This window comes from Aotus nancymaae, unplaced genomic scaffold (assembly GCF_030222135.1).
Source record: "Aotus nancymaae isolate 86718 unplaced genomic scaffold, 86718_ANA_hifiasm-v0.15.2.pri h1tg000039l, whole genome shotgun sequence".
NCBI lineage: Eukaryota > Metazoa > Chordata > Mammalia > Primates > Aotidae > Aotus > Aotus nancymaae.
The window spans coordinates 3,228,612-3,255,502 of record NW_026988453.1 but is presented as its reverse complement, the minus strand read 5'-3'; the positions used below and the strand labels follow the sequence as shown (position 1 = coordinate 3,255,502).

The following is a 26,891-nucleotide window of genomic DNA, read 5'->3' as shown; positions in this document are numbered from 1 at the left end:
TCTTATATATCCATTCCCAGAATTCTCTTAAGACATCTGGTCTCATTAGAAGATCAAATAGATCCTCCAGATTCATTAGTTGTTTAACGAAGTGGGAATTATTTTCTCACTGCTCTTGTGTTTGTGAGATATTCAAGACACCGGTGGAAAAAAAAAATCACTGAAAAAAAAAGCCAATCTTCTTGACTCACAAGGACAGCTCTTTCAGCAGAATGCAAAAGTCTCGAATTAGCCCTTAATTTCTAAAAACACAAGGAAATAGTTAAGACTACAGGTCACTTAACAGATTTGGTTTAAAGATCAGAAAATTTTATAATTAGTGGCTCACCTATCACCCGATTACAATCTTGTGCTCTCTTTTTTTTATGGACAGTTTCATGAATGTGTGTGTTATCTTTGTGCAGGGGCTGTGCTAATCTCTGTAGCTTTCCAATTTTAATGTATATGCGCCAAAGTGAGCACCCTGCATTCTCCTTCTGCTATCTCAACAAGCATACAGAGCAAGAACCCCATGCTGACCATGCCCAGCCTCTAGCAGAGCACAGGATATCATCGCCACTTTAGCCACTGTAACTGCAGATCACAACCCACATGCCCTCTGAACCAGATTCTCCCGGAGAGTAAACTATCCACAGAGGGTGAGGCACTGGAGAATGCTTCAGAAACTCTTCCAAGGCCCCGAAGTGCTGAATCCACTGTACTGAATGATACCCCAGTGGCTTGAAAGAATTACTGTAGCTTTTTAAAGTGACTCATTCACTCCCAGGGGGTTATCTGGACTCAGGGAAAATCTGTCTCACTGATTATTAGTGATTTGGTAATTGGATGGTAGTGATGGACTTCTGATAACCTAGAGATTTGCTTTAGCTTCACTGGCAAAGGACTGTATTTTTTGGAGTCAAAGGTTACATTGTCTCGTGTGTGTGTGTGTGTGATCGCGTGCGTGCTGGAGGGGATGAGGGATGTGCACAAGAGGACTGTTTCTTTGAACCTGAATCTACCAGTCCCCGTTCTGCCATTCAGTACCTGTATAACGTTGGGTAAATTACATTCCCTTCTGCCTCAGTTTGTTCATCTGTAAAAAGAGGTGGGGTCAAATGATCTCTATCATCCCTTCTGGCTCTGAAAAACCTTGTGATTTCTAGGCAATGAGTATCTTCTGATGCATATCTGCTGTTGCAAAAGCTACAAGTTTCAGAGTATTAATTTCATCTTTCTCAGGCCATTTTGGATGAAGACCAGAATTGTCCTTTACAAGTGTGTTGAAAAAACAAAGCAGCTCACTTATATGAGTCTTCTAGCCCTTTCTCTTTCATCTTCCAGCTCTGAACTTCCATGGTTTCTATGAGAGTTGGGGAGTTGTAATTTCTTCTTTTCCATTCCAGTATTTTGAATGAAAACCAGAATACCGTTTCTTGTACCTTGTAGATGTAGAGAAAAACAAAACAACCCACCAAATTTCCTGGCCCTTCTGTTCCCTTAACTAGTAAACAAATACAATCTGTATTCTCTTTTTTTTTCCTACATGATAGAGAATGTAACTTGCCTGAGAGGGTGAGCAAGAGGTCATTTCAAATTGCCTAATTAGGAGCAAATATGTGACTTTTCGTCTTTGGGTTTTAGAGGTATGAAAAATCTGTCCAATAAGTATATCACTTGATGGGTAATTTGCTGTGAAGTTATCAAGAAAAGAACACTTATTTAATAAATGAACTAGGCACAATGGCTCCTGTCTGTAATCCCAGCACTTTGGGAGGTCAAGGCAGGAGGACTGCTTGAGCCCGGTAGTTTGAGACTAGCCTGGACAACACAGTGAGACCCCTGTCTCTACAAAAATAATTAAAATCAAATTGAATAAAGAAGAGCATTTATCTTCCCAAATGATATTTTAAAATTACAACCTTTACAGAAAGACAGGGTGGGGACTCAGGCTGTAGGTTTCAAGGATGCCAGGAGGAAGAGACCTTTTTTCAGAGTTATTGTCCTTAGTGGTAGCAGGCAGGCAATGCCAATGGATGGCCGACAAAACCTCCTCTAGAGCAGCAATGTTTCCTGAATTGCAGATCATGCCTCATTAATGGGCCCTGAAATCAATTTAGTGAGTCATGAATAGAACCTTTTTAAAAAACATAAAATAAATTAGATTAAAGTAGAATAGATAGAAAATATCAGAGTGCATGGCTTGTAAATTATGTACTATCTGGCCAAACTTCAAGTTTATTTTTTTATTTTTTTTAAATAAAGATGGGGTTTCACCATGATGACCAGGCTGGTCTTGAACTCCTGACCTCAGGTGATCCACCCACCTCGGCCTCCCAAAGTGCTAGGATTACAGGCGTGAGCCACTGCGACTGGTTCAAACTTTAGTTTAGTTGTGTGTATGTGTCTGTGTGTTTGTGTATCTGTGTGTGCATGTGCCCCTGTGATGTGTTTGATACACTATGTCTCATTGTAAAATACATTTCCTACTGCAGGTCATGGTTAAACAATTTAAAAGCCATAGCCCTAGAGATGTCTCAAAGCTGGCTTCAAATGATTTGGTTTGCTTTCTGACAAAGTAAATTTATAAACGAAAGGAAAAGGAAGTTTTCTGAATGTAAATAGTCACCTCACAGTCTCTACTGAAACATCTTTAAGTTCTTCTGAATCCTACTCTTTGTTCACTAAAAAATACTTGAATCAATCCTGTTCAATGTAAGCCCAAGGCAAACTGTGAAGTGGATCAAAATTATCTTTCTCTTCTGGGAACATCTCCCACCCCTTGTAGATGGCTCTCGTGTTTGTCCCTTTTCCCTTCTCCTATTCTCATGAAAGACTGATAAATGCATTAAACAACAGCATAAATGACTCCAATGCTTTCCTACGCCCCGTTCTTAAAGATATTTATGTTTTAGCCAAATATTTAACCTCATGCTAATATGAAGAAGCTCACCGTAAAATTTATCTGCAGAGGAAGGAAAAGAGAGGAACAGTGGAAAAAGCAAATTTTCCCAGCACTTCTTAACGCCTTACCTGCCGCTAGCTGTGTTCACTTCGTAATGTTTCCTTGTTTACATGAAAATAATATGCATCATTTCTTTCCTTGTTGATTTGTGAAATGTATTTTTATTCTCTGTAGCTGTCTTTATTTTTTAAAATAATTATTTATGAAACTGTCTTATTATAAACTCTGAGAGGAAACATGTTGTTTTATTCAACTTTATCTTACAACCAACTTACCGCTTGGCCAATTTTAGGTCCTTAATTAGTACTGATTAATAAATGTCAATTATAACACGATCATACTACCCTATACCACATGTAATATTTTTTGCCAGTGTTAAACTAGGAGACTACAATTCTATGTTTTTGATCCTGAACATAAGGATTACCTAGACTCTACACATTTTTCATAAAACGATAATAGCAATTTAAAACAGCACCACTTTATTGAGTATGTAGCATATGCCAGACTCCCAGTACTGGGTGCTTAATCTGCATATTCTCATTTTCCTTTGAAAACCTCCTCGATGTAAGTACTGTTACATCTGTGCCCTCAATACTCCTCCACAAACACCACATATGCAATTTACAGATGAGAAAACCAAGGCTCAGAGAGTCTAACAACCTGCCTATGAAGACATAACTATTAAGTGGTGAAGACTGGGTTCAGATCAAGTCCATTTGATTGTAAAAAGTCTGTCTTCTTCCTTTTTACTTTACTTAGCCTTTTAACTTATCTAAAATTATGATTTTAATTTTAATTTTCAAATACTTTACCTATTCCCTTAAGGACACAGTTTTGAATGTAAGAATATCAGGAAAGCGTTTGCGTGATTGCTTTTATGAAAAATGTTCTGATTACCATAGAGTGGTTACAGACACTAACACATACTCGGAAAATATTTGGCCTAATCGTGCTAACGCAGTGCATTCTGCTTGCCCTTTGCAGCCTGAGATGTCCTTCAGCCGTCTTTAAGTGTAGCAATAAAGGACACGGGAATAAAGAGCTGGATGTGCCCACAGTCTTAACAGCTTGCTGGTGGAATTTTATCAACTTATTTAGGTCTGTTCAGGTAACTTTTTGCTTCCATGTACAAAGAACGGTGCTTAATGTAGACTGCTATGAAAGCATTATTTTCCATTTGCACCTAGACGATCTACTTACACAGACCATTTTTAACAGTTACTCTTGAAATTAAAAGTCAGCATTGCGTTTTCCTTCTCTCCAAAATTTTACAATCTCCTGTCCTAAGTAATCACAAGCCACAGATATTCAGCAGCCGCATCTCTCCCCATGACAGCAAAAGGAAGAAATTGATTTTGTGACAAAATATACTCAGAAATCAAATCCAAGACTCACTTTTAAAATGGTAATGAAACCACTGACTACCAAATGTGTTTTGGTAGTCACTGCTAGATTCCAAAGTTCTAAATAACTTCCCCACATTAATTCAAACTTAAGTTTCAGGAAATATAATAATTATGAATTTAAACACAGATCCCTATACAAACAAGTACTGTGTTTACAATGTACCAATCCACTGAAATCAATAAGACATAGATTATGAGAACTACAACCCAAGCCAAGTAGACTAGCACTCACCATTTGCCCATTCCCCATCCAATGACAGTAAACATCCTATTGGAATCTGCTCCAAAAACAAACGCTTTACCAACCTAATGTCAGGGTAAACAGTAGTAAATACCTACTTGATACTACTAACTGGTGGTATCATTTTCATTCTTTAGAGTCTAAACACAACTCAATGTTGGCATTTTTTCCTTTGAAAGAAACCTTCAAGATGACACCATTATAATATAGCTCTTTACTTGGTAATTTTCAAGAAAAATAGTTTACGAGGTGCTATTTCACATTGACTGGAAATTTGTTAAGCCACAAACCATCTGAATTAAAAGGAATACAGATGTTCTACTATTTAGAAAAAAAGCCCGAGTTTCCTATAGTTATGTTAAATGCCATCCCCCCCCAATTAAGAGCTACCCAGGATCAAAGCCCCATAAAGTTAAGCTCTCATAGTCCTGAAGTCAAGGTAGTAAAATTATGTCTACTCTGTAAATCATACAAAGTAGAAAATGAAGGAAAACACATTTTCAGCACCAAACATGTATTCATTAGGAACATAGGTCTCTCTTAAAAGGGGTACTGTAAGTTGTAATAGCTGGTGACATACCTTAAGTTCTCTGAAGAAGATACTACTCCTGGCCCACTCCACAATGGAGAAGAGAGTTTGATCTGCCATTTTGCACATAAGCCCAAAGGTGCTCAGCTTTTCGTGCTTGCTTCGGTTAGCCTGCTCTTGCTGCAAATAGGCCATGATTTTAGCCTGGACTTGAGGCTCATCTGGCTCACACTTCAAGAGTTCCAGTATCAGATGTGGGATGCTTGCTGGAGAGCTTGTCTGGTAACTATCCATATACGAATAGCCCATTATGGACTCGGGGGAGCTGGTATAGGGGTCTGGGTACTCAGACTTGATGGCCCGGCTAGGAAAGTGGCCATATGTTTGGTAACCTTGCAGGCTGCCGTGAGGGGGCATTGTCATGCTAATGGGGGATGTGACAAAGGGACTTCTGTCGTAGTCTGTAGGAGGCAAGGCAGCGTGGTTCAGAGGTAGGCCTTTGGAGGCAGAATGGATGTTCTGAATTGCAGAGGAAATGGTCAGGTCAGAGGGCATAGCTTGGATCACCTGAGACATGGCTTCTAGCTTAAGTCCATTGGCTCGGATGAGGGCTTTTTTCTGTTGCTTCAAGGCCCTGTCTCTCTTGTACATTGGCCCGAACTTATTCCTTCCTCCACGCATTCGGTCGGCCCTTACAGCTGTTGGGGGTGGGGCAGGGGAGGAAGGAAAGGTATAAATGAGGTGCAAATTATTGGCATTCTCCAGATATTTAGAAATGTTGTAAATTGAGGAGAAGTGGTATGTGAGTGGCTGTTTTCATTACAATAGCCCACAAAGATTTCCCAAAAAACCTTGTCCTCCTTATTTATGAATTCCTTCCTCCAAGGGAGTGTTGTCATCAAAAAAATATTTTGGCTCCGTAGGGACATATTAACCCTTTTGTGGACTGAGGAGCGTTCATCATTTTTGTTAGACGTAGAAATATTTCACATAGGCTGGGAGTGGTGGCTCACACCTGTAATCCCTGCACTTTGGGAGGCCAAGGTGGGTGGATGGCCTGAGGTCAGGAGTTCGAGAGCAGCCTGGCCAACATAATGAAACCCTATCTCTACTAAAAATACAAAAAATTAGCCAGGTGTGGTGGCGGGCGCCTGTGATTCCAACTACTCAGGAAGCTGAGGCAGAAGAATCGCTTGAACCCAGGAGGTGGAGGTTGCAGTGAGCCGAGATCACGCCACTGCACTCCAGCCTGGGTAACAAGAACAAAACTCCATCCCCCCAAAAAGAAAAAAAAGTATTTCACATTGCTAAGAAAGAGTATCAGTTGTTCTACTAAGAGTATATGCTTCTATTATGCCAGTTCTTTATGGAAACCCAAACTGCTTTGGGGTTTTCTTCTGCAGGGGTGTAGAACTGAGTTACCCATTTTTGGATTAAATTGTGAATACTTTCCCACAAAATACCTTCCTCCGTGAAAGCCATTTTGGCTACTTTATTGCAATTACAAAAGGGTTGGGGACATGTTCTTCTTGGAAAATTGTTTTCACCTGGACTTGATGAGACCACATCAGATGCCTACCAGTTATTGTTTTTAATTCAACTAAAATTGGACATAATTAAAACAAATTCATTTCAGAAGCTGTCAAGAGAGTCTTCTGCCACAGTGGTGTGTGGAAATTAGTCTGTAGCCATGACTAATAAGTTAGTTAGCAGTTCCCTCTAAGTCCATCATGGCCAATGGCAATTAGACAGAAACTAGAGATCTCTGATAGCTTATGACATACTGAACTTGCTGGAGGTTGTGTTTTTGAGCTTTTTATCTTAGGATTAGTATCACATTAAAAATTTATTGTGAATTCTAGGTATACAGAATATTGCACAAGATTATAAAGAGTTTTTCCTCTGGATGATAATTTATTGAATATTCACTTGTTTCATATCACTCCTGAGGAAGCATGAGCATGTACCGCAAGTGACTTACAATTAAAAAAGCTTAAAGAAACAAAAGAAAGAAAGCTCAATTTTTTAAGGTAAAGAAATGCAGCCTTATTGTTTTTGTTGAAAAGGAATCAAATGACATCATGCAAAATCACAACATTTACGTATCTTCTGAGTCTCTTACTGCAGTGAGCATCTACCGCAATAGTTTGCTATTTGGGAAATAGTTAAGTGATTGATAATGAGAAAATTAATAAGCATCATTTCCTTTCATGATCTCTTAAAAATGATACTGACATTAACAGTCCTCATAATAACCAAAGTGGCTACTGCTATTCGGAAGAAATGTATTAGGTATTCAGCAGATTCATACAAAATTTTTTTTTAGTATTTCTATCAAGTATGAATTCCATATAACAGAAAACCTCCAAATAAAAATAGCCTGTGCCTCATCGATCAAATAAAATGCACTCTTGAATCTGGCACCATCGGTGATATGTATCCCTTGTTATTGCTTTATTTGCAGTATATTTAATCCATGGAAAGCCAGTGGGTCAGAGGCTAGAAAGCAGCAAAATACCATAATAGTCCATGAACTACAGATTATTTACAGCAGTCAGATATTAACTTTGCTGCCTGCCAATCTGTACATTGTAGTAGAGGTCCTGCTCTTTCAACGAGGTTCAAGTGTGGCTTCTGAGGAGGCACTTTCTTGCTCTTGTCAAACCTTTGCTAATGATTTAATCGTTCATTATTTTTTATGTTTCCTGATTCTCAATTTTTTATTTTGCATCCTCAGTCGTTATCTTTATATATATATATATATATATATTTTTTTTCTACATTGTCAAAAATGATACTTTACATGAGAAACTCCTTTTCATCATTAAAGGCTTTTTTAAGTCTTGCTTAAGAATCATGAAATTAGTAGTAACACTTACGACAAGCTCGCCTATTTTAAAAAGAATTGAAATCAAACTTTTCGTAGGGTATCTTGATTTAAAAACTTAAAGATATTTTACTTTCAATAGTTTTACAAATTAGTTTTGTTTTCAGTTGGCTTGCTTTAGTCTTATTTTCATAAACTGACCTTTTTCCTTTTTTTGTGTCAAATGCATCTGCTCTCCAAACTAAAAAAAAAAAAACGTGGGGGGGTGGTTGGGGTTGGGGGGGAAGACAACTAATATCTAAAATTTTTTTTCCTAGGAGATGTCACCATGTTTAAATGAGACTCAGACTATTTTGCAGACAAAACATAGAAAGATCTTACAGTATTGTCAGTAGTGTTAAAACGCTAGAAAAATAATGTTACTGTGCCATAAGCACAGTGTTGTTTTAAAGTCCATGTCCTTGGAGAGTTTTAATAGGCAGTAGTCTTTAGAAGAATCTTACCTTCTAGCTTCATTCCAACACTTAGACATTTTTGAAAACGACAGTAAGGACAACGCTTTCTCTGTGTTTTGTCAATTTGGCAGTTCTGGTTTTCTATACATGTGTACCTTTTATTATTTTGGACTGTTCGCTTAAAAAATCCCTATAAGACAGAGAAAATAGTGAGACGTATTATAAATCTAACACCAGTCTTTTCCATTGTTTCATTTTAAGAAAATCACCAGTAAATCCTTTCATTGCACTATTTGAGCCCTTATGTGGTTCTGTGGTTTATTTTACATTTCAGCAACATCAACCTTCCCAAACTGTGCCAGGCCATAGTGGAGATATTTCTGGCACCAGTTATATTCTTGAAGAATTATGTCAAATCTTGGGGAGGTTTACCTATGCACCATTTCATCCCAACAGTCAGAAAAAATACACTCTATATTGACCAGTTTTTTTTTAAATCTATTTTTCTATTATCCCACATGTTCCAAATAGAGGTACTCATGAAGTTCTGGCATTGTTTTTAAGTAGTCTGATATAATTTCAGTGATAAACCATTGCAAATACCAGTGGAAAAAACTGAAAGCAAAATGCCTCAGATTTTTTTTTCAACAGATGTCAACACTGGATGGTTGAAAGGAAAAGAATTTAAAGAGTAAAATGGGAAAATGCTCATAATTCCACTGGAATACATTCACGTAGAGGAACTGTTTAAAAAAAGGTGAAACTAATGGAAAGGAAAAGCATATATCAGAGACAGCAAATATAGCACACAGGGTATGTGCTTTTCTTATATTTTACACAAAAGAATTAATCAAAAATAAAATGTATAGCTTTATAATAACAGCTTTACCAGGATGGTATTCATATTTATCCTACTTGCCACGAAGAGAAACAATCTTACTTTGCTATAGAGAATGGAGGGATTTTCCTGGTGGTGATTTAAGTAATTGTACTGAGTTTTCCACTTAAAAAAGAAAAAACTTTGAAAAATAATGAATATTGAATTTACTGGGAATACATTAAAAAGTTCTGAGATAAATTCTTAAAGTATAATTTATATTATTAGTAACAATATAGCATATTTTACATACTAAAATCCTTGCATTTAAGTAGGTCATATATTTATAAAAATTATTACATTGAAAACTAAAATCTAATTTTTTGGTCTTTATGATGTAAATTTCAAAAAATCCTCAAAATTATTTTGGAATAAATCAGGATGAAATCACACAGTTGGGAATTTAGGCTTTTATGTCTGCGGATAAAAAATGTTTACAATTGTAGCACAGAATACTCTGAAGTTAAAATGTATTTGGGAAATACTTTGTCATATTCCCTCTCAAGAACAACGATGCTTTAAATATATATAAGTCAAGCAAAATCAATATTTAGGACTGTTAGAAATGGAAGTCTGTCTACAGCTATATCACTTTACTACAATAAAATATTTTAAAACCATGAGACTGGCAAAGTTTTCTAAACAGCATAAATTTCTTCGCCTTTTGAACTAAATCAGACACACACTTCTGAGAATCATCTCCCTAAGACTCTCTCGTTCCCCCCTTTGTCATTTTTAGTTGAGTCTTTAAAAAGGGAGCCTAAATTTAGCTTCAAAGAAGTAATCCACTGGTTTCTTTTGGTGTTGGACGTTATATTTTTCAGGTAGCAATGTGTGAGCAAACCTTGCAGCTTTCACAGGTGAGGAGCCCATAATGGTACCCAGACACTTTATCTCCACATACAGGACAAAGCTCTTCCAGATCTTCATCATAGGAGTAATTCACCATTTTAAATTGAGACACTGAAACAAAAGAAAAATGTATACACATATTCAATTAATTTACATGTAGGTGTTAATCCAGCAGCAACAAGCGTTTTGGTGATTGCTGGGCAAATATCACATGGTAAATTATAAAATAAATTTTTTTTTAGCAAGGTCTTACTGAACTATTTTTACAACTAAAGCATCTTTTGTCAATGAGCATGCACCTTATGAAATTCCACGTGCCACAAACAATTCCAACTTCTTCAGTTAACATTTTAAACTGACCACTTTTGAACACAAGTCTCATAACTCCACAAAGCAACAGAGAAATGAATTGCATAAAGTAACAGCTTAGAATTTCTTTTAAATACCTATGAAGTTAAGTTCCAAAATGTCACCTTAGCCTAAGTTAGAGAAACAAGCATAGGCTTTATTCCCTTCCTCTTGAAGTGGTTTGCTCCGAGTGCACCTTGCTTAGAGGGACAGCAGCACCAATTTGCAAACTCTGTCCGACAGAGAAACTGAAGCCCCAGAAACCCGCTTCTCAACAGCACCCCACTTGAACTAAACAGCCTGAGGCTCCCCAACGTTCAGCTCTGTTAGAATAATCAGTACTTTTCTATTCTGGATACTTTCATCTCCTCACGTTTGAAAATCTGTGAAAATAAAAAGAAGGAAAAAGAAAATAGAGGACGCCGGTACGGGGGAGAAAAATACCAGAAGAGTAAAAGGCTGTACACAGGAGGGTTTTGGTTTCAAAGTATCGGAGCCCTGTAATGAACCTCACATGTTTCCGATCATCACAGCAAAATATAAACACCTCGAGATCGCCCTGTTAAAGTTAAACAGAAATCAGGCCGCGACGACGCGCGGCGCGGCTCACTGCCGGGGTCGGGTGACCGCCTTGCTCCGAACGCAGCCCCGCGAAGGCGTCTTCTCAGCTAAAAAGATGACAAACTATGCACAGGAAGGGCAGTGACCAGGAGACCCCAGGAAGTACCTGATCCGGTATTTCCTGGAGACTCCACATCCACACGGGTCAAGTACGGGAGCGCGGGGCACGGGTGGGCGGGCACCCGCAGGTCTACGCAGCCGGGACCCTGCCCGCACTCCCCCGGGCACTCTTCCGCCAAACCCGTGGGCGCACCCGGCTCTCGCCCAGGCTCTACCTCCAGCTACCCAAGTGCTCACAAACACTGAGCAGAGTTTGTTTTTAGTTAATCAGTGGCGTTTGCAGGGGGTGGGGCGGGCGGGGGATGGGAAACCCACGGCCTGGCAGAAGTTTCCTCTGATTTGTTTACCAAAAAGGAAAGAGAAATAGCCCCCACCGCATCGCCAAAGTCCTCGGCCACTGTATAGCCGCAGTGATGACTTGTTCTTTTGAAAATAAAGTTCTTTTCTTTCTCTTTGGTTCCCGAGGGCTTCAGTCGGAAAGGGCCGTCGGGGGGGTCACTTGCAGCACTTTGCGGCTGAGGACTGCGCGCAGACCCGCGGAGCTACGCGTCTCTTCCCGGGACACACAGCCCTAGGCTGGCGCTTACAGGGGAGAGAGTTAGTCAGTTTGGGAAAATTCTGGGAAAAGAGGTTCCAGAGAAGGCAGGAGCCTGCCTTCGTGAAATATTAATAAAGGGATGCTAGGCGCAGTCCTCTCAGCGGTGCCAGCCTGAATCCCAGCCCCAAGAGACTCCCTCTAGGGTTTTAGGAACCTGGGGTTTGGGAAGGGCCGAGGGTTCAGAAATTCCTTTATAGCCCCTAGACTTTCATAGCTCTCCTAACACTGGCGATGACAGTCTTGAGGCATGTTTTAGCAACAAGGCGAAAAGCGCACTTTCCCAAGTGTGTTCTTTTCTACCTCCCTTTCCCCCAACAAAGTAGACTCTAACTTTACACCAAAGGGGCGCAGATAGGTAACTGCTTTCAGGCGGATTCCGTGCCTACCTCGGGGACTCGGCATCGAAAAAAGACCGGGGCATGAGGTAGGGACCTTCTTGGAAAACCCAAAGACAGAGGCTGAGTAGGGAGACGCTGCTGTGCGAGGCCTGGGCACCTTTCAGAGTTTCCCAGAAGGCCTGGTGCTGCCGAAACAGGAGTTTGACTGGGCGAACCCATCGGGGCAAAGAAGGCCCCAGACTCTTCCTCAGTTATGGTCTAGAGAAAGAAGAGCGGCTGGCGGTGCCTTGGAAAGCTAGGGCCTCAGAGAGACGCACAAAGTTCCCTCAAAGTTGGGTGCGCTGCGCTGTCCCGGACCCCAACAGTGGATCTTCTTTCTGGGCGTCCCAGGTGGGAACCAGAGCAAGCAGGAGAATGGGATCCCCATTCCCAGGGGCTCCTCCGGACAGACAGGCCTCTAGTCCCCGACAAATCCTTGCCCGGCGCTTTCCATGCAAATTTTGAACCACCGGCTGAAAGGCGACTTTGAGCCCAGGCACCAAAGAAAAGCTAATTCTCTGGTTTGGGGACAGTAGGTAGTGTGTCCAGAAGACACCTCTCGAACTTTCCAAGGCAAACATTACCAATAACATTTCTCTCTCCGCTCTCAAAGTAAGTCTTTGGCTTCTTGCGCCAGAACGAGAAGCAGAAACTTTCCTTTTCGACCCAAGAATCTTGCTGGCCTCACCCAGCGACCCCAAGGGAAGGCCCTCTCCGGAGCTGGCAGCTGAGGCCCCCAAACACAGCCTCCCCGCGCCACTTCCCCGATGCCCCACATTAAGCTGGAATTCCAGGTACCCGGAAGAAACGCTTCTTTGGACCAGCCGGGTTCCCCTAGCAGCCATAGTCTCTGGGGCCTCAGCTCCGGGGGACTCTCACAGCCCTACCTAGAGGCTTGGAGAGACCCCAGGATGACCGAGGGGGTAATGAATTACACCCGGATGGCGTTCGCTCTCCAGCCAAGTATCTTCCCCTCCGCTGTAGGGCGACGACAGGTCCCCGGGCGCGCCGCCCACTCAGCACCGCAGAGTGCACCAGCCCTGAACTCTGCTCTCAACACCTCCCGGCCCTTTCAAGTTCGCGCAAGGGGATGGCAGGAAGCGTTCCGGGATCACAGGCCCGCCGGCCCGCACATCCTGCACCCTGGAAGGGGCGAGGATGGAAGAGCACCGGTGACTTTTCCTAGCATTGTTCCCTCCCCGGCCCAGAGCAAATGAGATAAACTTCTGAAGGGCTTAATACAAGCCAGATCTAGAGTTGCTATTTTGGAATGCTGAGAAAATATAGCCAGCGGGAGTTGTTTTTTTGTTGGCAATCTAGAGCTGGGAAAACGAATGGGACTTCCATATTCTCAGATCTCAGATTTAAAAGGGGCGCAATAAACGAACCGCTTCCCCCTCCCACCTCCAACTCACTCGGCACAACGCGCACAGGGGATGAGTTTGGGGTAACTGGTTCCCTTCAGCAGTTTTGAACTGTCCAAATCCGAGCCGGCTGCGGGTGTCCGCCTGGGCTTTTGGGGGTAGCCACATGCATTCTAATACCGCTAAGACAAGCCTTTCGGGGATCACCTCTTTCTGTAGTTGATTTTCCCAGACTGGGTCGTCTCCCTCCACACAACAGCATTGGTTAAAGTACAGCACACAACAATTCCAATAACGGAGAACCTGCTCGGGTTTCCAGTGACACATTCCATTTCTTAGAATGATCTTGTTATTCTAAAGTACCTTTAGCCTGAAGCTGCCCTGCTTGGGTTGCCATAGAGCTGGAAGCCTCTCTTTCCTTAATTAGAAGCGGCCAATTAGACGTCGCTGGGAAAACCTCTGCCCCGCATTGTTCAAGAGCCATAAACTTTTATGCCTGCACCTGAGGAGGGGGCTTGACTCCCGCGGCCGCAAGCGCCCCGCCAGGCTACTCCCGCGCCCGCGCGGGGCTGGAGGCTGAAGCCTGCGGGGCGAGCCCGGGGGTGGGGAAGCCGCGGGAGCCCGAGTGCCGCGCGGCGCCTCCTTACCTTGCATGTTTTCCGGCATCTGGCCCTGTTCCCCATGCGATCGAGCCAGTCCTAGGGCTTCCGTCTCCACTTTGGGCAGCATGACAAGGCGGCCGCGGGCGGGGATGGGGGGTCCGTGTCGGTCCTGAAGCCCAGCACCTGGACACGGGCAGCACAGATTCAACTCCGGAGGAAAGAAGGAAGGGGCGACCGGGGTGCCCGCTCACCCACCCGCTCGCCTCGCCGGAGCGTGCCTCCGCCTCCTCGGGGCTGCCGGGCAGGACCTCTGAGCCCTGTCGGGTCTCGCGGCTCCGGAGCCGCCCCCGAGCTGCTAGGAGGAGGTCGGGGTTAAGAAAGGAATCGAGGAAGACGGCGTCCTGGCACCCTGGTTCGGCTACGCCAGGGCGCAGGCGGCGGCGGTGGCGAGGACGCAGCTGCCCGGGGCGCGGAGCCGTGAACCGCCGAGCTCCGGGCGGGCAGCGGAGGCGACCGCGGGACTGCTATTGCCGCCGCGGCGGTGCCGTTGCCACCGCTCCGGGACGGCTCCGGCGACTCCTTCCTTTCCCTCCACCGCCCGCTGCTCAGGATCGGCAGGGGTCTCTCTGCTCTTTCTCTAGCCTCCCTTTTCTCTCCGCGCCTCACCTCTCTTCGCCTCTCCGCCCCTTCCCCCTATCTCTCTGTGCCTCCCTCTCGCTCACTATCACAAGTGTGGAGTTGTGAAGTTCCAACCTCCCTCTCCTGCCTCGTGCACTCCCCGCGCGGGTCCGAGAGCGGCCCTTCCCAGCCCCGAGGGTGACGGTGCTGGGAAGGACAGGGGGAAGACGAGGAGAATGAGGTAAGTAGGGCCGGGGGTTGGGGGAAGGCTGGGATGAGGGGTGAAGACAGTGAATGGGGACGCGGGTTCCGGACTCAGGTCGGACACTAACCGCCAGCCAATAAGGATGAGGCGCTGGCTGCAGTCCCCCGGCCTGCCCCAACCTCTGCACCCGCCTCGCCCCCTCCCACCCCACCCAGGCCCGGGGCGGGGGATGTAAATGCAGCCGGGTCTTACAGCTAGTCAGAAGCGACCTCTGCCTGAGCGCGGCGGCGAAGGAGAAGCAGCCAGAGCGGCAGTTTCCTCGAGCTGAGGGGAAAGAAAGAAGGGATGGGGGCGCGTGTGGGCGTGTGCCCTCGCTAGTGTGTCGGATGAGGAGATGAAAGGGAGGTAAACATCCATTTAAACCATCGAAAGAAGAAAAGGGATCTTGAATTCAGCTGGCCGTTCTGAAACGCAGAGTTGGTCCGCGGTCAAGGGTCTTCCAGCTTCAATGTCCCAGGTCACTGAGACCCTAGAGAGGAGACACGAGGGCCCCGGCGGCCTGAAGGGGCCGAGGGTCCCAGCTCACTGAGCGGCGGGCCACACCGCCAAGAGCTCACTCATTAGAATTAGAGGAAGGGACAGCCGCTCCTATTTCCCCAGCCTGCTCCCCAGTCCCTTAGCTCATTTTTAAAAGACCCTCAACTGGAGCCCAGGATCATCTAAGCGACAGACTTTCCAAGTTTAGTGAACTGTGTTTCCACGCAGAATACAAGAATCAGTCTGGGCTTTGCTTTTTCATTCTGTTGTCTGATGGGACCATCCACTTGAGGCTGAGGCCCAGCATTTAAAAAATGTTTTAAAGAACCATCTGTTCAGCAAGCTCTTCGACCACCAGCCCAGCCGCATCTTCAAAGTTTTCAGATCTCCTCCCAACTAGATGAAAAACATTCTTTCCAGCCTCCTGACTGCATGTGAAATGCCTCATATTCAGGGTCTGCTGTGTAACGAAGTAATTATCAGAGTCCACCCACAAGGGGGTGAATTTGAATCTCAAAAGATCTGAGTTTATTCTACTTGAATAGTATAGAGATTACACACTGAAACTGCCCAGTCTAGTATTTGGTGAATTGGAAATTATTCCAATCACTGCAGTGCATAATTTCTATAGAACGGGTTGTTCACCACCCACCCACACCTGGCAATTCAGGTGCTACTGACTCTTAACTGATTTGTCATTTTGCTCTTCAATGTGTATTTAGAATCAAAGTTATTTAGATTTCAGCTTTAGTAGCAACTTCAGGTTTTTTGTGGCAACTTCACATTTATGAAGTCCTGTCCGTTAGTTTGTATGGAGAAGTAGGCTGAAGTTGCCAAAAGCTCCGATTTTCATGACAGTATCTAGTATCACTGTCACCAAATTTCAGGATTCATGGTCGTTTTAAGTATCACTGAGAACTAAGAAAATAAAGAAAGGGAGTCGGCTTCAGAGCTTATAGCAGTGCTTGCCTTGCTTTGCTCCTGAACTTTGAAAATCAGTTTATTTCAAAGCCTTAACTTAGGAACAACCTCCTCCCACTGCAATTCAAAGAGTTTATGGGGACATGTATGATACAGCACCTTTCCCAAATCCCAGCCTGGCAAGGAGGCAAGACTCCAGACCCTTGGTCATAAGAGGAAGCCACCAACCCCCAGTGTGTGGTGGTGATTTCACTACTTGGTGAAGCTGGGGAAACTTAGGAGAGTTGAAAGAAGTTGAAAGAGGGTCTGATAGGTCCTTGAAATTGTAGTGTGCCAAGAAACCCTGCCTTGACTTGAGGTTGAGACTGAGGCTGAGGCTGACCTAGTGAGGCAAACTTTGTGAGCATGCTCACAACGCCAGCTGCAGGGCCAGAAGGGACTTGCATAGGCCACGCTAGCGACTTCTAGGTCCGTGCGGGTCTGTCCTCCCACCCCATCCCCGAAAGATGGAGAACGGTGGTGGCAAAAGGCCAGCTGGCACTCATTTATCTCTCCACAGGTAGACTTTTCAAGAAAGAAAAATTCTCACAAAATGGGAGGGATGCGCGAGGGAACAGTGGCTGGGGACCGGGGTATTAAAAATCCATGCTTTAAAAAAATTCACGGAGGAGCTTGTGTCATGGAGGGAAGCCCTTTATCCTCCTTTGAAAGTCTAGTCCAGGCCGACACCTTGGCTTAGCAGCGAACTGAAGGGGGACTGGAAGAGCAGAAAGTCTCAAGCAAGAGTAAACGGCCTTTTCTAAGAACCAAGGGAACTCCTAGCCCAGAAGCCTAGCCCTCGGCTCTCCAGGCCTCCACCTGGACGACGGGAAAAGCTCCCTGGAGGCAGCCTTATTTCAGATCCCCTGGAGGGGTGTCAAAATCCCCGCCAGTGGTGGACGAGGCAAGGAATCTTTCACTGGAATTTATTCTTGCCAGGGACCCGAGGGCACACAAACCTTCCTCGGTTCGCTCCGCAAGAGAAGGAAACGGTGGCGTCTCCATCCCGGAGGCAGACGCAGAGGAAGGGGCGGCGGTACCAGGCTCCCAGCGTCAAGTTCATTACTGCCCTCCAAGTTCACCCTTTCTCCGCCTTCAGAACTCCCTCCTTTTTCCGAGCACTCACTCTGGTCCTTTGACCCTTCAGTTCTGCTGGGCAGGGACCCCTATTGAAGGCGGGGAGCACCTAGCTCAGTGACGTTGGATCGGCCTGGGCGGCCCCCAGAAAGCTGTCTCCGAAAAGGAAGCTGTGGGAGGAGGAGTTCTCGGTGTCTAAGATGGGTTACTTGGGAATGGTTCTGGGTTCCCGAGGCCGCAGTATGAAGAGAGTCAAGTGGCTGCGGGAAGGGAAAGCAGTTGAGATGCAAGTAGGAGGAACCGGCTCTGTGTGGTCTAAACGCCAGAGCCAGCGGTGCCTAGACTGACCCATAAATACACCTACCGCGGGCGGACAGGCGCATCTCATCCTCTGCCGGGGACAACTTAGCAACTGCCACTCTACCTCCTGGTGGACGCACACTTAGAAGCCCACCCCGTACTTACCGCTGTGGGAACTGTAACTGGCGGCGGAGACCGGAGACTAGAACCAGGGAGGCCTGGGAATCGGTGGTGGGGTCGGGGGGACAGCTCTGTTCAACTACCTTGCGTCTTCTCAATTTCTCTGCACTCCCTCTGCCAACTTCTGGTAAACTTCTCTCCTTTCCCCCCACCTCCCCTCCACCTTTTTCTTTCCGACGAGACTGGTCTCCAGAGCTCGCCCTTCCCGGTTCTGACTTTGTCTTAAAGTGTTGATTGACGGTTGCAATTACGAAGGATGATGGCTCGGGGAGGCTCCCGCAGCCTTGATGAGCCCGAGAAGCGCAGTCCTAGCATATTTTATCCACGCTCGGCGTTACGGGGCTATGCGCGCCCCATTCACCCAGCTGGCTGGAGCGGAGGAGGTCTCGCACTCCCCACTCGCTGGGATGAAACTGCCTGCCCTCCTCCGCCTCCACCTTCCCGCGGTTCAGCGCCGCATTTCCGAACGCGCGCTGGGAGCAGTCAGCCCTCCACCTGACCTGAGAAGTGCTGGTCGGTCCCCGCGCGCTGGACCCGTGCGGGCTGCAGAGGGACAGAATATCAGGATTTTCAGCAGCGGTTCAAGTTTCCTGGGCTCTCAAAAGGTGTGGCAGACACACCTTGCCCGCGCCCCTGGGTAATGACCCACCCAAACTCGCACGAAACTTTCAAAACCTTCCTCCTTGGCAACAATTTCTCCCGTCTTCTCATCCACTCCCACCTTTAGGTGCTTTTAAGAAACCAGGACAATTACTTTTTTCGTCCCACATCTCTACTTTTTAGACTCCGGAAGAAGTCTAGATTTTTTCTCAGGTCTCCATTACTAGGCCGGGATAGCCCAAGGGATAAGAGAAGCAAGTTTATCAGCCTACGGAAGCTCCGGGTCTGCCTAATTTTTCCGCCCCTCCCAGCCGAAAAGCCCATCAGAAGCCGCTTTTGTCTTTCTCTGAAAAGTTTAGCCAGAATTCCACTTTCATTCCTGGGCTCTAGGGGCTGGGCTACCCGCCCACACCCGTAGGCTCCACCCGCCCTCATCCGGAGCGCTTTGTATTGAAAAGAGACCGGTTAAATTTTAGTACAGCCATATGAATTACCAGGGAGCGTCGTGTTGACAGAAGCTTTAAAAAAAGCAAACTGGAATAGGTGAGAAGTCGTGCCTGGCTACTAAAAAAAAAAAAAAAAAAAAAAAAGCCTTTGTGCTGCACGTGTAAATTTCTACTTAAGACATCAACATGAGCCCCTAGAGCAGGAGGATGGCCATTGATTCACAGTCACTATGAGACTATCTTGACCTGGCGTGGCGCGGTTTTTATCGCGGAGGCAAACGAAAACCGAAGCAATTATCCGAGCAATCCAACCTACCCCATTCACCACCCAGGCAACCTCCAACCTTGTCCCAAAGGAAACGAGGGGTTTTTGGAGAGTTTGATCTGGATATTGGAATCTACTGCACTTTATATAAAAAGAGTTCACTGAAGAACCTATTCACTTCATTGTCTTTGGAGCTTGTTGTCCCAACCCAGGCGTCCTGGCGCGCCCCGCCAGGGTATAGGCGGTGTCTTACAAGAGTGTAACAGGGATACCCGGTCTTGAGAAAGGAACGGAGCAGGGGAAATAATCTCGGGTAGGTGGTTCCAGTCTAATCTATCTCTTCTTGTCCGTAATTGAAATGGAAATTTGAGCCAGCTCCAGCTCAAAACTATGAAACTCCATCCAAGGAACCAACCCTGTCCAGCTTCGGGGCCAACAGAACGATGATCCCGGCGCTTCCAGGCCACAAAGCACCTTGTGGAACTAGTTGAACGCTGGCAGTTGCATCCTTCACACCCTCTTCCCCAGCCTCAACCTGGGTCAGGAACTAAATCCTTAGCAAGAGATTATTCTAGGCTGCCATTCAACTGTATCCGGCGATATTGCAAAACTTCTCGATGGAAGGGGTAACGTCCTGCATTGCTTCAGAATTCCTCGGCTCTTGCAGCCAGGGAATGGACCCAACCAAACTTCTTCCTTCAGAAAAGCCCCTGAGCCAGGAGTTTCTGATTCTTAAGGTCAAAGAGTGCCGGGCCCGCAGAGGTGCGGGGGTCCAGCAATTTGGGTTGCACCTGGTCAGTACAGAAAATAGGAGTTTGGAAAGGCAAGACTTAACAGTGATACCGTCACCCTTAAGCATGGGGCTTGGAGCTAGGGAAAGTGTTATGGCCTGGGCAGTTACAGAGGTTGCACAACTAGAAAGGCGTGGGTTTTTCCAACACGGAGATAACTTTTGCGATTAAGAGATGGTGTCCAGTGTATACCAAGGCTTGAGACAGATTCACTTGTTTTCCCCAGAGTTTCTTGTCTGGAAACTAGGAAGTTGATTCCAGGACCAAGTGGTGTATTCCGACCAGTTTTCTTTCCATTCCTATAGAGGCTGCTGAAGCAGGTGGAGCTTGCAGGGGTTTTGGGAAGCAGAGGCTGCAGGCATCCAAACCCTGAGCAAGGAATCCAGCACTTGTGAAAAGTGCTAGCACTGGTGTGGGACTAGCATACCTCACTGCAGGAGGCACAGCTGGGTTTGTGAAAAGTGCTTTATTATTATTATTATTTAAAAGAACCTAAATTGTCTTTCCACATCCCTTCCTCTTATGGGACAACAGTGTTTGTTTATGCTATCTAATTCAGTCACTCAGTTTGAGTGAATTTCCCTGCCTTCCTCATACCCACTGCCTCTATAACAAGTACCTGCTCTGAATTTCCTCTCAGTTCGTTCTCACCATCTGTTGGTAGCCCTGTGAGTTGTTACCATACACCACAAATTCACAAGCTAACTTCATGCAAACTCCAGAGATCCTTTCCAGGAAACTCTAGAGCAGGGGACCAGAAGTGCCTTCGCCCCACCCCACCCAGACCTCAGGACTCTCAGAGGCAGTTTCCACTCTGCTCGCCCTACACCACCTTATCCCACCTTCCTGAATTCTACAAGGATCCAAATCTGATTTCTACTGTGGAATGGAAAGGAAGATAAAAAGCCACTTACAAATGTCTTTCTTAAGCTCAAAATGTCTTTTGGAGGAAAGTCTGCGTAGACCAACATTGTATTAAATCAAAATTCCTTTCTATCAACAAGAACAAATGGTTACTACCTTAGAGAAAGAGTATGTATTTCAGAATATTTCTGGGGTTCTATTAACAGTTCATTCTCTTGACAAGTTGAATGATCTTGAGTAAATCACTTGACCTCTGATTCCATGTTTTAAATCAGTAAAATTGGGTTAGCAAAGTAAATTTTATAGTTAAATGAGACAGTGCCAGGCAGGAGATATATTATGCTGGTAATATATATCAGTTTCCCTTTATCTTTCTTTCCCCTTAGCTTCACTCAAACTCATCGCTCTGTTAAAAAACAAACAAACAAACAAAAACCTAAAAATGGAATCACTAACCATTCTAGGACCACTTCCAGTGGGATATGCTTGCTAACTTGATTGTCTTGCAGTGCTTCACACAGTCCTCAGGGACAATTACATTATCACCGGATAAGACTGCTCATATAAGTGCTCATGGTCATCTGTATTCAGGTTATTTGGTGTTTAAATAACAGTTAAACTCCAAATATCTTTTCTTACTTATCAACTACTCAGAAACATACATAACAGCTTCCCAAAAGACTAAAAGAGAGGCAACCTTTATCAACTTGCCTAGTCAGTTTCAGTTCACATGGTTTTCTCAAGCTTGATCTCTTAAGATGCTATTGATCATACTTCAGCTCTTCCCCAGGGTCTCCCCAGAGCACAATGTCCCCCAAACTCCAAAAGTTCCTTGAAACCAATTGGATTTCTCTAAGAAGTCTGTTCCAGTAAGGTGAAGCATGAGGAAGTGCAACTCAAAGAACTAGCTCTATCCTAAGGTAGGCTCTAGACCTGTGGCATGAAGGTGTCTTGCCTGCCTAGAGCATCCCTGGGGGTGGGAATTGGGTTGAGCCTCTAGGTGGAAGTCTGACACTGTGCCCTTTTTTAGCTCAGCTCATGTTCAAGGCTGAATCCAAGATAATCCTAGACATTGTTTCTGGTGGAGGGGTCAAGCAAAGGAGAGAAGCATTAGCAAGCCTCTGTTCTCCCTTCCTCTATAAATCTCTCTTGGTTTATTAGAAGACATGCTAAAGAAATCCTTTCTTTTCTTTTTTTTTTTGAGATAGGGTCTCACTTTGTCACCCAGTCTAGAGTGTAATAGCACCATCACAGTTCACTGGAGCCTCCATCTCCCTGGCTCAAGTAACCTTCCCATCTCAACCCCCAAGCCCTAGTCACTGGGACTACAGGCACATGCCACCACACCCAGCTAATGTTTTTTTTTTTTTTTTTTTTTTGACAGAGTCTGGCTCTGTCGCCCAGGCTGGAGTGCAGTGGCATGATCTTGGCTCACTGCAACCTCTGCCTCCCGGGTTCAAGCAAGTTTCCTGCCTCAGCTTCCTGAGTAGCTGAGATTACAGGTGCGTGCCACCACTCCTAGCTAACTTTTGTTTTTTTAGTAGAGGCGAGGTTTCACCATGTTGGTCAGGCTGGTCTTGAACTTCTGACCTTTTGATCTGCCCATCTCTGCCTCCCAAAATGCTAAGATTACAGGCGTAAGCCACTGTGCCTGGCTTTTTTTTTTTTTTTTTTTTTTGGTAGAGACTGGGTCTCACTATGTTGTCTAGGCTGGTCTTGATCTCCTGGGCTCAAGTGATTCTCCAGCCTCAGCCTCCCAAAGTGTTAAGATTATGGGTGTGAGCCACTGTGCCTGGCCTAAGAAGTCTTTTAACTCTGGTGACAACTGTGCATCCAGGCCAGAAAAGAAGAATCTGAGGAGCACTGTTTTGGAGATGGGCTGGGGCATGGAAAGAAAGGAGGCTCCAGAGTTTAGCTTTCTAGAAGAAACTGGCAGCCTAAGCCCCAGCTGTGAGAATCAGAACATGGGCTTGGGTGGCTGGCATTCTAAATAAAGCTGGCTAGAGGTTAGGGTGACATAACAGCTATCACATTTTCCACTGAATGACATCTACTTTCAGAGATCCTTATGAGCACAGAGCTTGCTGGAGGTTATCACTGAAGGAAAATCAGGCTCTAAGAGTGTTCAGGGGACCAGATAGCAAGCCTCACATTACAGACTCAATACAGCATCTGCACTGTGTATCATGTACCCTAAGTATGCAGACGTAACCTTCTGTGGATAATAGGCAATATTATACTGAGTGCATAAAATATTCTGCAAGTGTGCTTAATTTGAAGAATTATGGAAATTTGATATGAATCAAAGCATAATGTTGGGTACACTGTGGGGACAGTCAATAAATACTTGTTTTATATATAACATATTTGCTACCACACAGATACGGCTCTTTTCTTATATAGGTAAGTATAAAAAGCCTCTTAAGTGAGTACTGCATGTTATTCAATAGAATCATCCCAGGTGGGAGAAAGAAGAAAACAGAGACCAGAAACCAAGAGTCTGACCAGTGTCCCAGAGCTAGTTAACTTTAAGGGAACAGTCTGGTTATAGCTTGAGTGTGCTGCTTTTACGTTACAATGAATGATCGTCTTGCAGGTAGGCAGAAGGAACAACTTTATCTTAATTCTGCTTTTCTATACAAGCACAGACATCTATAAAAAACTTTTGTCTGGCCAGGTGCGGTGGCTCAAGCCTGTAATCCCAGCACTTTGGGAGGCCGATCCGGGTGGATTACGAGGTCAGGAGATCCAGACCATCCTGGTCAACATGGTGAAACCCCGTGTCTACTAGAAATACAAAAATTAGCGTGTGGTGGCGCGCCTGTGGTCCCAGCTACTTGGGAGGCTGAGGCAGGAGAATCGCTTTAACCCGGGAGGCGGAGGTTGCAGTGAGCCGAAATTGCCACTCCATTCCAGCCTGGGGACAGAAAGAGACTCTATCTCAAAAAAAAAAAAAAAAAAAAAAAAAAAAACACACACAAAACAACAACGACAACAAAACACATGGAGACAGCTTTTTAAACAAAAGGAGGCCCATTTCCTAGTACAACACAACTGAATTAAATGTAGAATTGTAAACCCTGACTGATGTCTACACACACCGGGCTCAGTCTTGTGAACCACTCCCTAGCCCCCAGCCCAACTTGCAATTTGCCATCTGAAAGCTATTCCGAGACCCTCAGACACTCTGTACAGCTGCAGCCGTGGGTTCTTCTCAGTAGGCCTGCCCTGGGCCATCAGAAAGACCCATTCAAAGGGCATCTCTTTCCCAGGCATCCGGGTCAGGCCCTTCAATCCAACAGTTCAGTCTGAGGGCTCCTCACCGCCCTCTCTTCCTCTCCCTCAGCCCTTCGGATGGCTCTGCCCAGCCATTCACCCTGGGAACGACCGTCAGCACCCTCGTGGAGGCTACGAGGTAGACAGAGGGTCTCTCGGTGCCAGCAGCCGCCTCCAGGTCACTAAGATGTTGCAGATGCGGACATGTCACAACCACCTGCGGGGCTGCAATACCAGGAGGCGAAGGGAGTGTGCTTGGGCTGGGAAGGGGCGGGTGGCTGCGAACAGGATCCTGAAAGAAGTCTCTTTTACCGGGACATTGACTGGAATGTTGTTATCCCGGAATCCGGCGCCCGGAAACGCTTGCACAGGTTTAGGATGTTGGGGTAGGCTCGCTGAGGCCAGGGGAGAGCCTTCTTCGGCACTTTTCTTGACGTTTAGTCCCCAGCAGCCCCTCACGGGCGGGACGGACAGTCCTCGGGTTCCCGGCCCTCGGCGGCGGGACCGATTCCAGAGCTGCAGGTGCTCTGTTCACCCCCAGAGCGTACCCGCCTCCGGCCCGAGCGAGGTGAGTCGCAAGTGCGGTCGGTGGAAACGCAGTTCTCCCACGGTGGGAGGGAGAAGCGCAACGGCGTCTCCTCCCCCTACCTCACCCCATTCACCTGTGGGGTCTGGGGGAGACCGCGGGGGATCGGCGTGTGTGGTCTCCCGAGGCAGCTCGACTCTATTTTGGCGGCGGCCGGCTGGGACTGCGCGCAGGGGTAGCCCAAGACCGCCCACGCGGGCGCGAGCCCCGGAGCGCGCGTCCCCCGTGCGCGCGCAGTCCGCGTCTCCGGCCCGAGCGCGCTCCAGCTGCGCCCCCCACGCGGAGCCGGAGCTGCGCGGAGCTCCCGGGAAGGACGCCTCGCCTGAGCCCCGCGGCGGTTCTGCGGGTGGAAGAAGATGCGAGATCGTTCTGTGCTTGTCTCTCATCTTTCTTGTACCTGTCTTTTCTGTTATCTGCAGAGCAGTTGGTTACACCCCGCTTGCCTTCCCCGTGTTTTCTTGTTCCTAAGTACAGAACATTTTTGGTAAACATTTCCTCAAGTGATACACTTTAGGGTGTAGTTGGCCCATAAAAAAAGCAATCACTGCATTCTGTGGAGTCAGCTGACGAGGAAGGAAAAAAGACGAAAACTCAAGGCTTGATTTTCTTTCATGTTACAACGGAGCTGAGATTCAAAGCTCAAGACAGAACCCTGCAAATTCGGAGGGAAATTCCAATCCGAAAGAATAGGAAGGTGCTACAAGAAAAGGCACAGGTCCTTCAAAAACTGGGGAAAGAAGAAGGGTATGATTGCCAACAGACAGATAATTACAGACCACTGGGAATCACATCCCTTTACTCCTTTACTTTTAGGATTAATTGAATGTAGTCTTGCTATAAAATTCACGAGTTCGTAACTCTATTTTTTAAATGAAAAGTAGCTTTATTTACTTATTTCTGTTTGTAAAAACAAACTATACTCATTATTGCGAAAACCAGTAGCTCTTAACTTCAAATTCTTTACTAATGATGGCCTAGTTTTTTGGGTTTTTGTTGTGTGTGTGTGTGTTTGGGGGTGGGGCATGACTTTCATTCACGAAGAAAATTAAATTGAAAATTTTTTACAGTATAAGCAGAGAATGAGACACCATACTTTTGTGTGGCTTGAAAAGTAACAAATACTTGAAACCTATATGTTAAAGTTTGATCAATGATCACTCAGTATGACTAACGTTTCAAATTGTTCAAATTTTAGCTTATTATTTCTGATTAAAAATCACAGAAAATATTAAGGTTGAAATTGATAAATTATAAATTATATTTTCTGGCTGTTAGGCTAATAGAATGACACCAGTAAACACTATATAGAATGAATAATATTCATATGTTAAAATATCCATTTGCTTTTTTTGAACTGCAAGAAAGATAAATGTGCGATATATATACATGGGCTTATTATGTGCTTTTAATAAACCTAATAGGAAAAGCTGTGACTGAAAATGCAAAATCCATCAGTGAGATTAAATTATATGTATTAATGTAGTAGCAGAATAAATAGATGATCAATAGAGCAACTCCTACTTACCAATAGGTGTAAGTCCATGCTTTAAAGACTCTTGTAAATCCCCAGTGTCTGAATTAGAAGACATTCTTAGTAAAATTATAGGCAATTCTTTGGCTTAAGGCAGAAATCATTGAGCAAAAGAAAAAGTGCAGCTTGTCAAATTTCGTGGCCTTGGGAAGGACACATCAGACTACATTTACTCTTAGTGAAAGTTAAGAAAAAGCAAAAGAGAAAAAAAAAAAAAGGAAAAAAATCCAGAATTCATAAAGTTACAAGCAAGTCTTTCCCTGGACTCTGTACTTTTTCTAACATTAGTGACCTGCTGTAAACCATGTATCCAGTTTCATGATGGTTTCTAATCAGAAGAATGGAAACTTTTGATAGGCTTTGACTCATCACATGACTCTATGCAGGTTGATAAGAGGACCCTGTTATAAAGTGACAGCAAAAGAGATAAGAATTCTTGCCAGATAATGGCAAAGAAATGATTAACTCAGAAGTGGAGAGGTGCTATGCAGCACAGAGAGTGGAAAGTTGTAAAACTGAAGGGTCAGAAGATCAGACTCAGTGGATAAAAC

The 26,891-nt window shown here is 45.2% G+C and overlaps 1 protein-coding gene and 1 non-coding gene across 9 annotated transcripts in view; both read right to left on the bottom strand.

Annotated features, from left to right (window-relative positions):
• NR5A2 (nuclear receptor subfamily 5 group A member 2) overlaps positions 1–26,626 on the bottom strand; it is a 146,394-nt gene extending 119,768 nt beyond the window's left edge. The window contains exons 1-6 of one of the 8 annotated variants that reach the window (XM_012459572.3): positions 17,967–18,338; positions 15,180–15,251; positions 14,150–14,287; positions 10,127–10,245; positions 8,454–8,595; positions 5,175–5,821 (exon numbers count right to left, since the gene is read on the bottom strand). In XM_012459572.3, the coding sequence (XP_012314995.1) occupies positions 5,175–5,821; positions 8,454–8,595; positions 10,127–10,245; positions 14,150–14,231 (990 nt within the window). In that variant the 5' untranslated portion in view covers positions 14,232–14,287; positions 15,180–15,251; positions 17,967–18,338. The other 7 variants (XM_012459570.3, XM_012459571.3, XM_012459577.3 and 4 more) reach the window with 7 other exon arrangements.
• Positions 360–462, bottom strand: LOC135268249 (U6 spliceosomal RNA). Its single transcript, XR_010336522.1, has one exon. It is a non-coding gene; the product is annotated as a U6 spliceosomal RNA (small nuclear RNA).
• Positions 26,627–26,891: the final 265 nt, after the last annotated feature.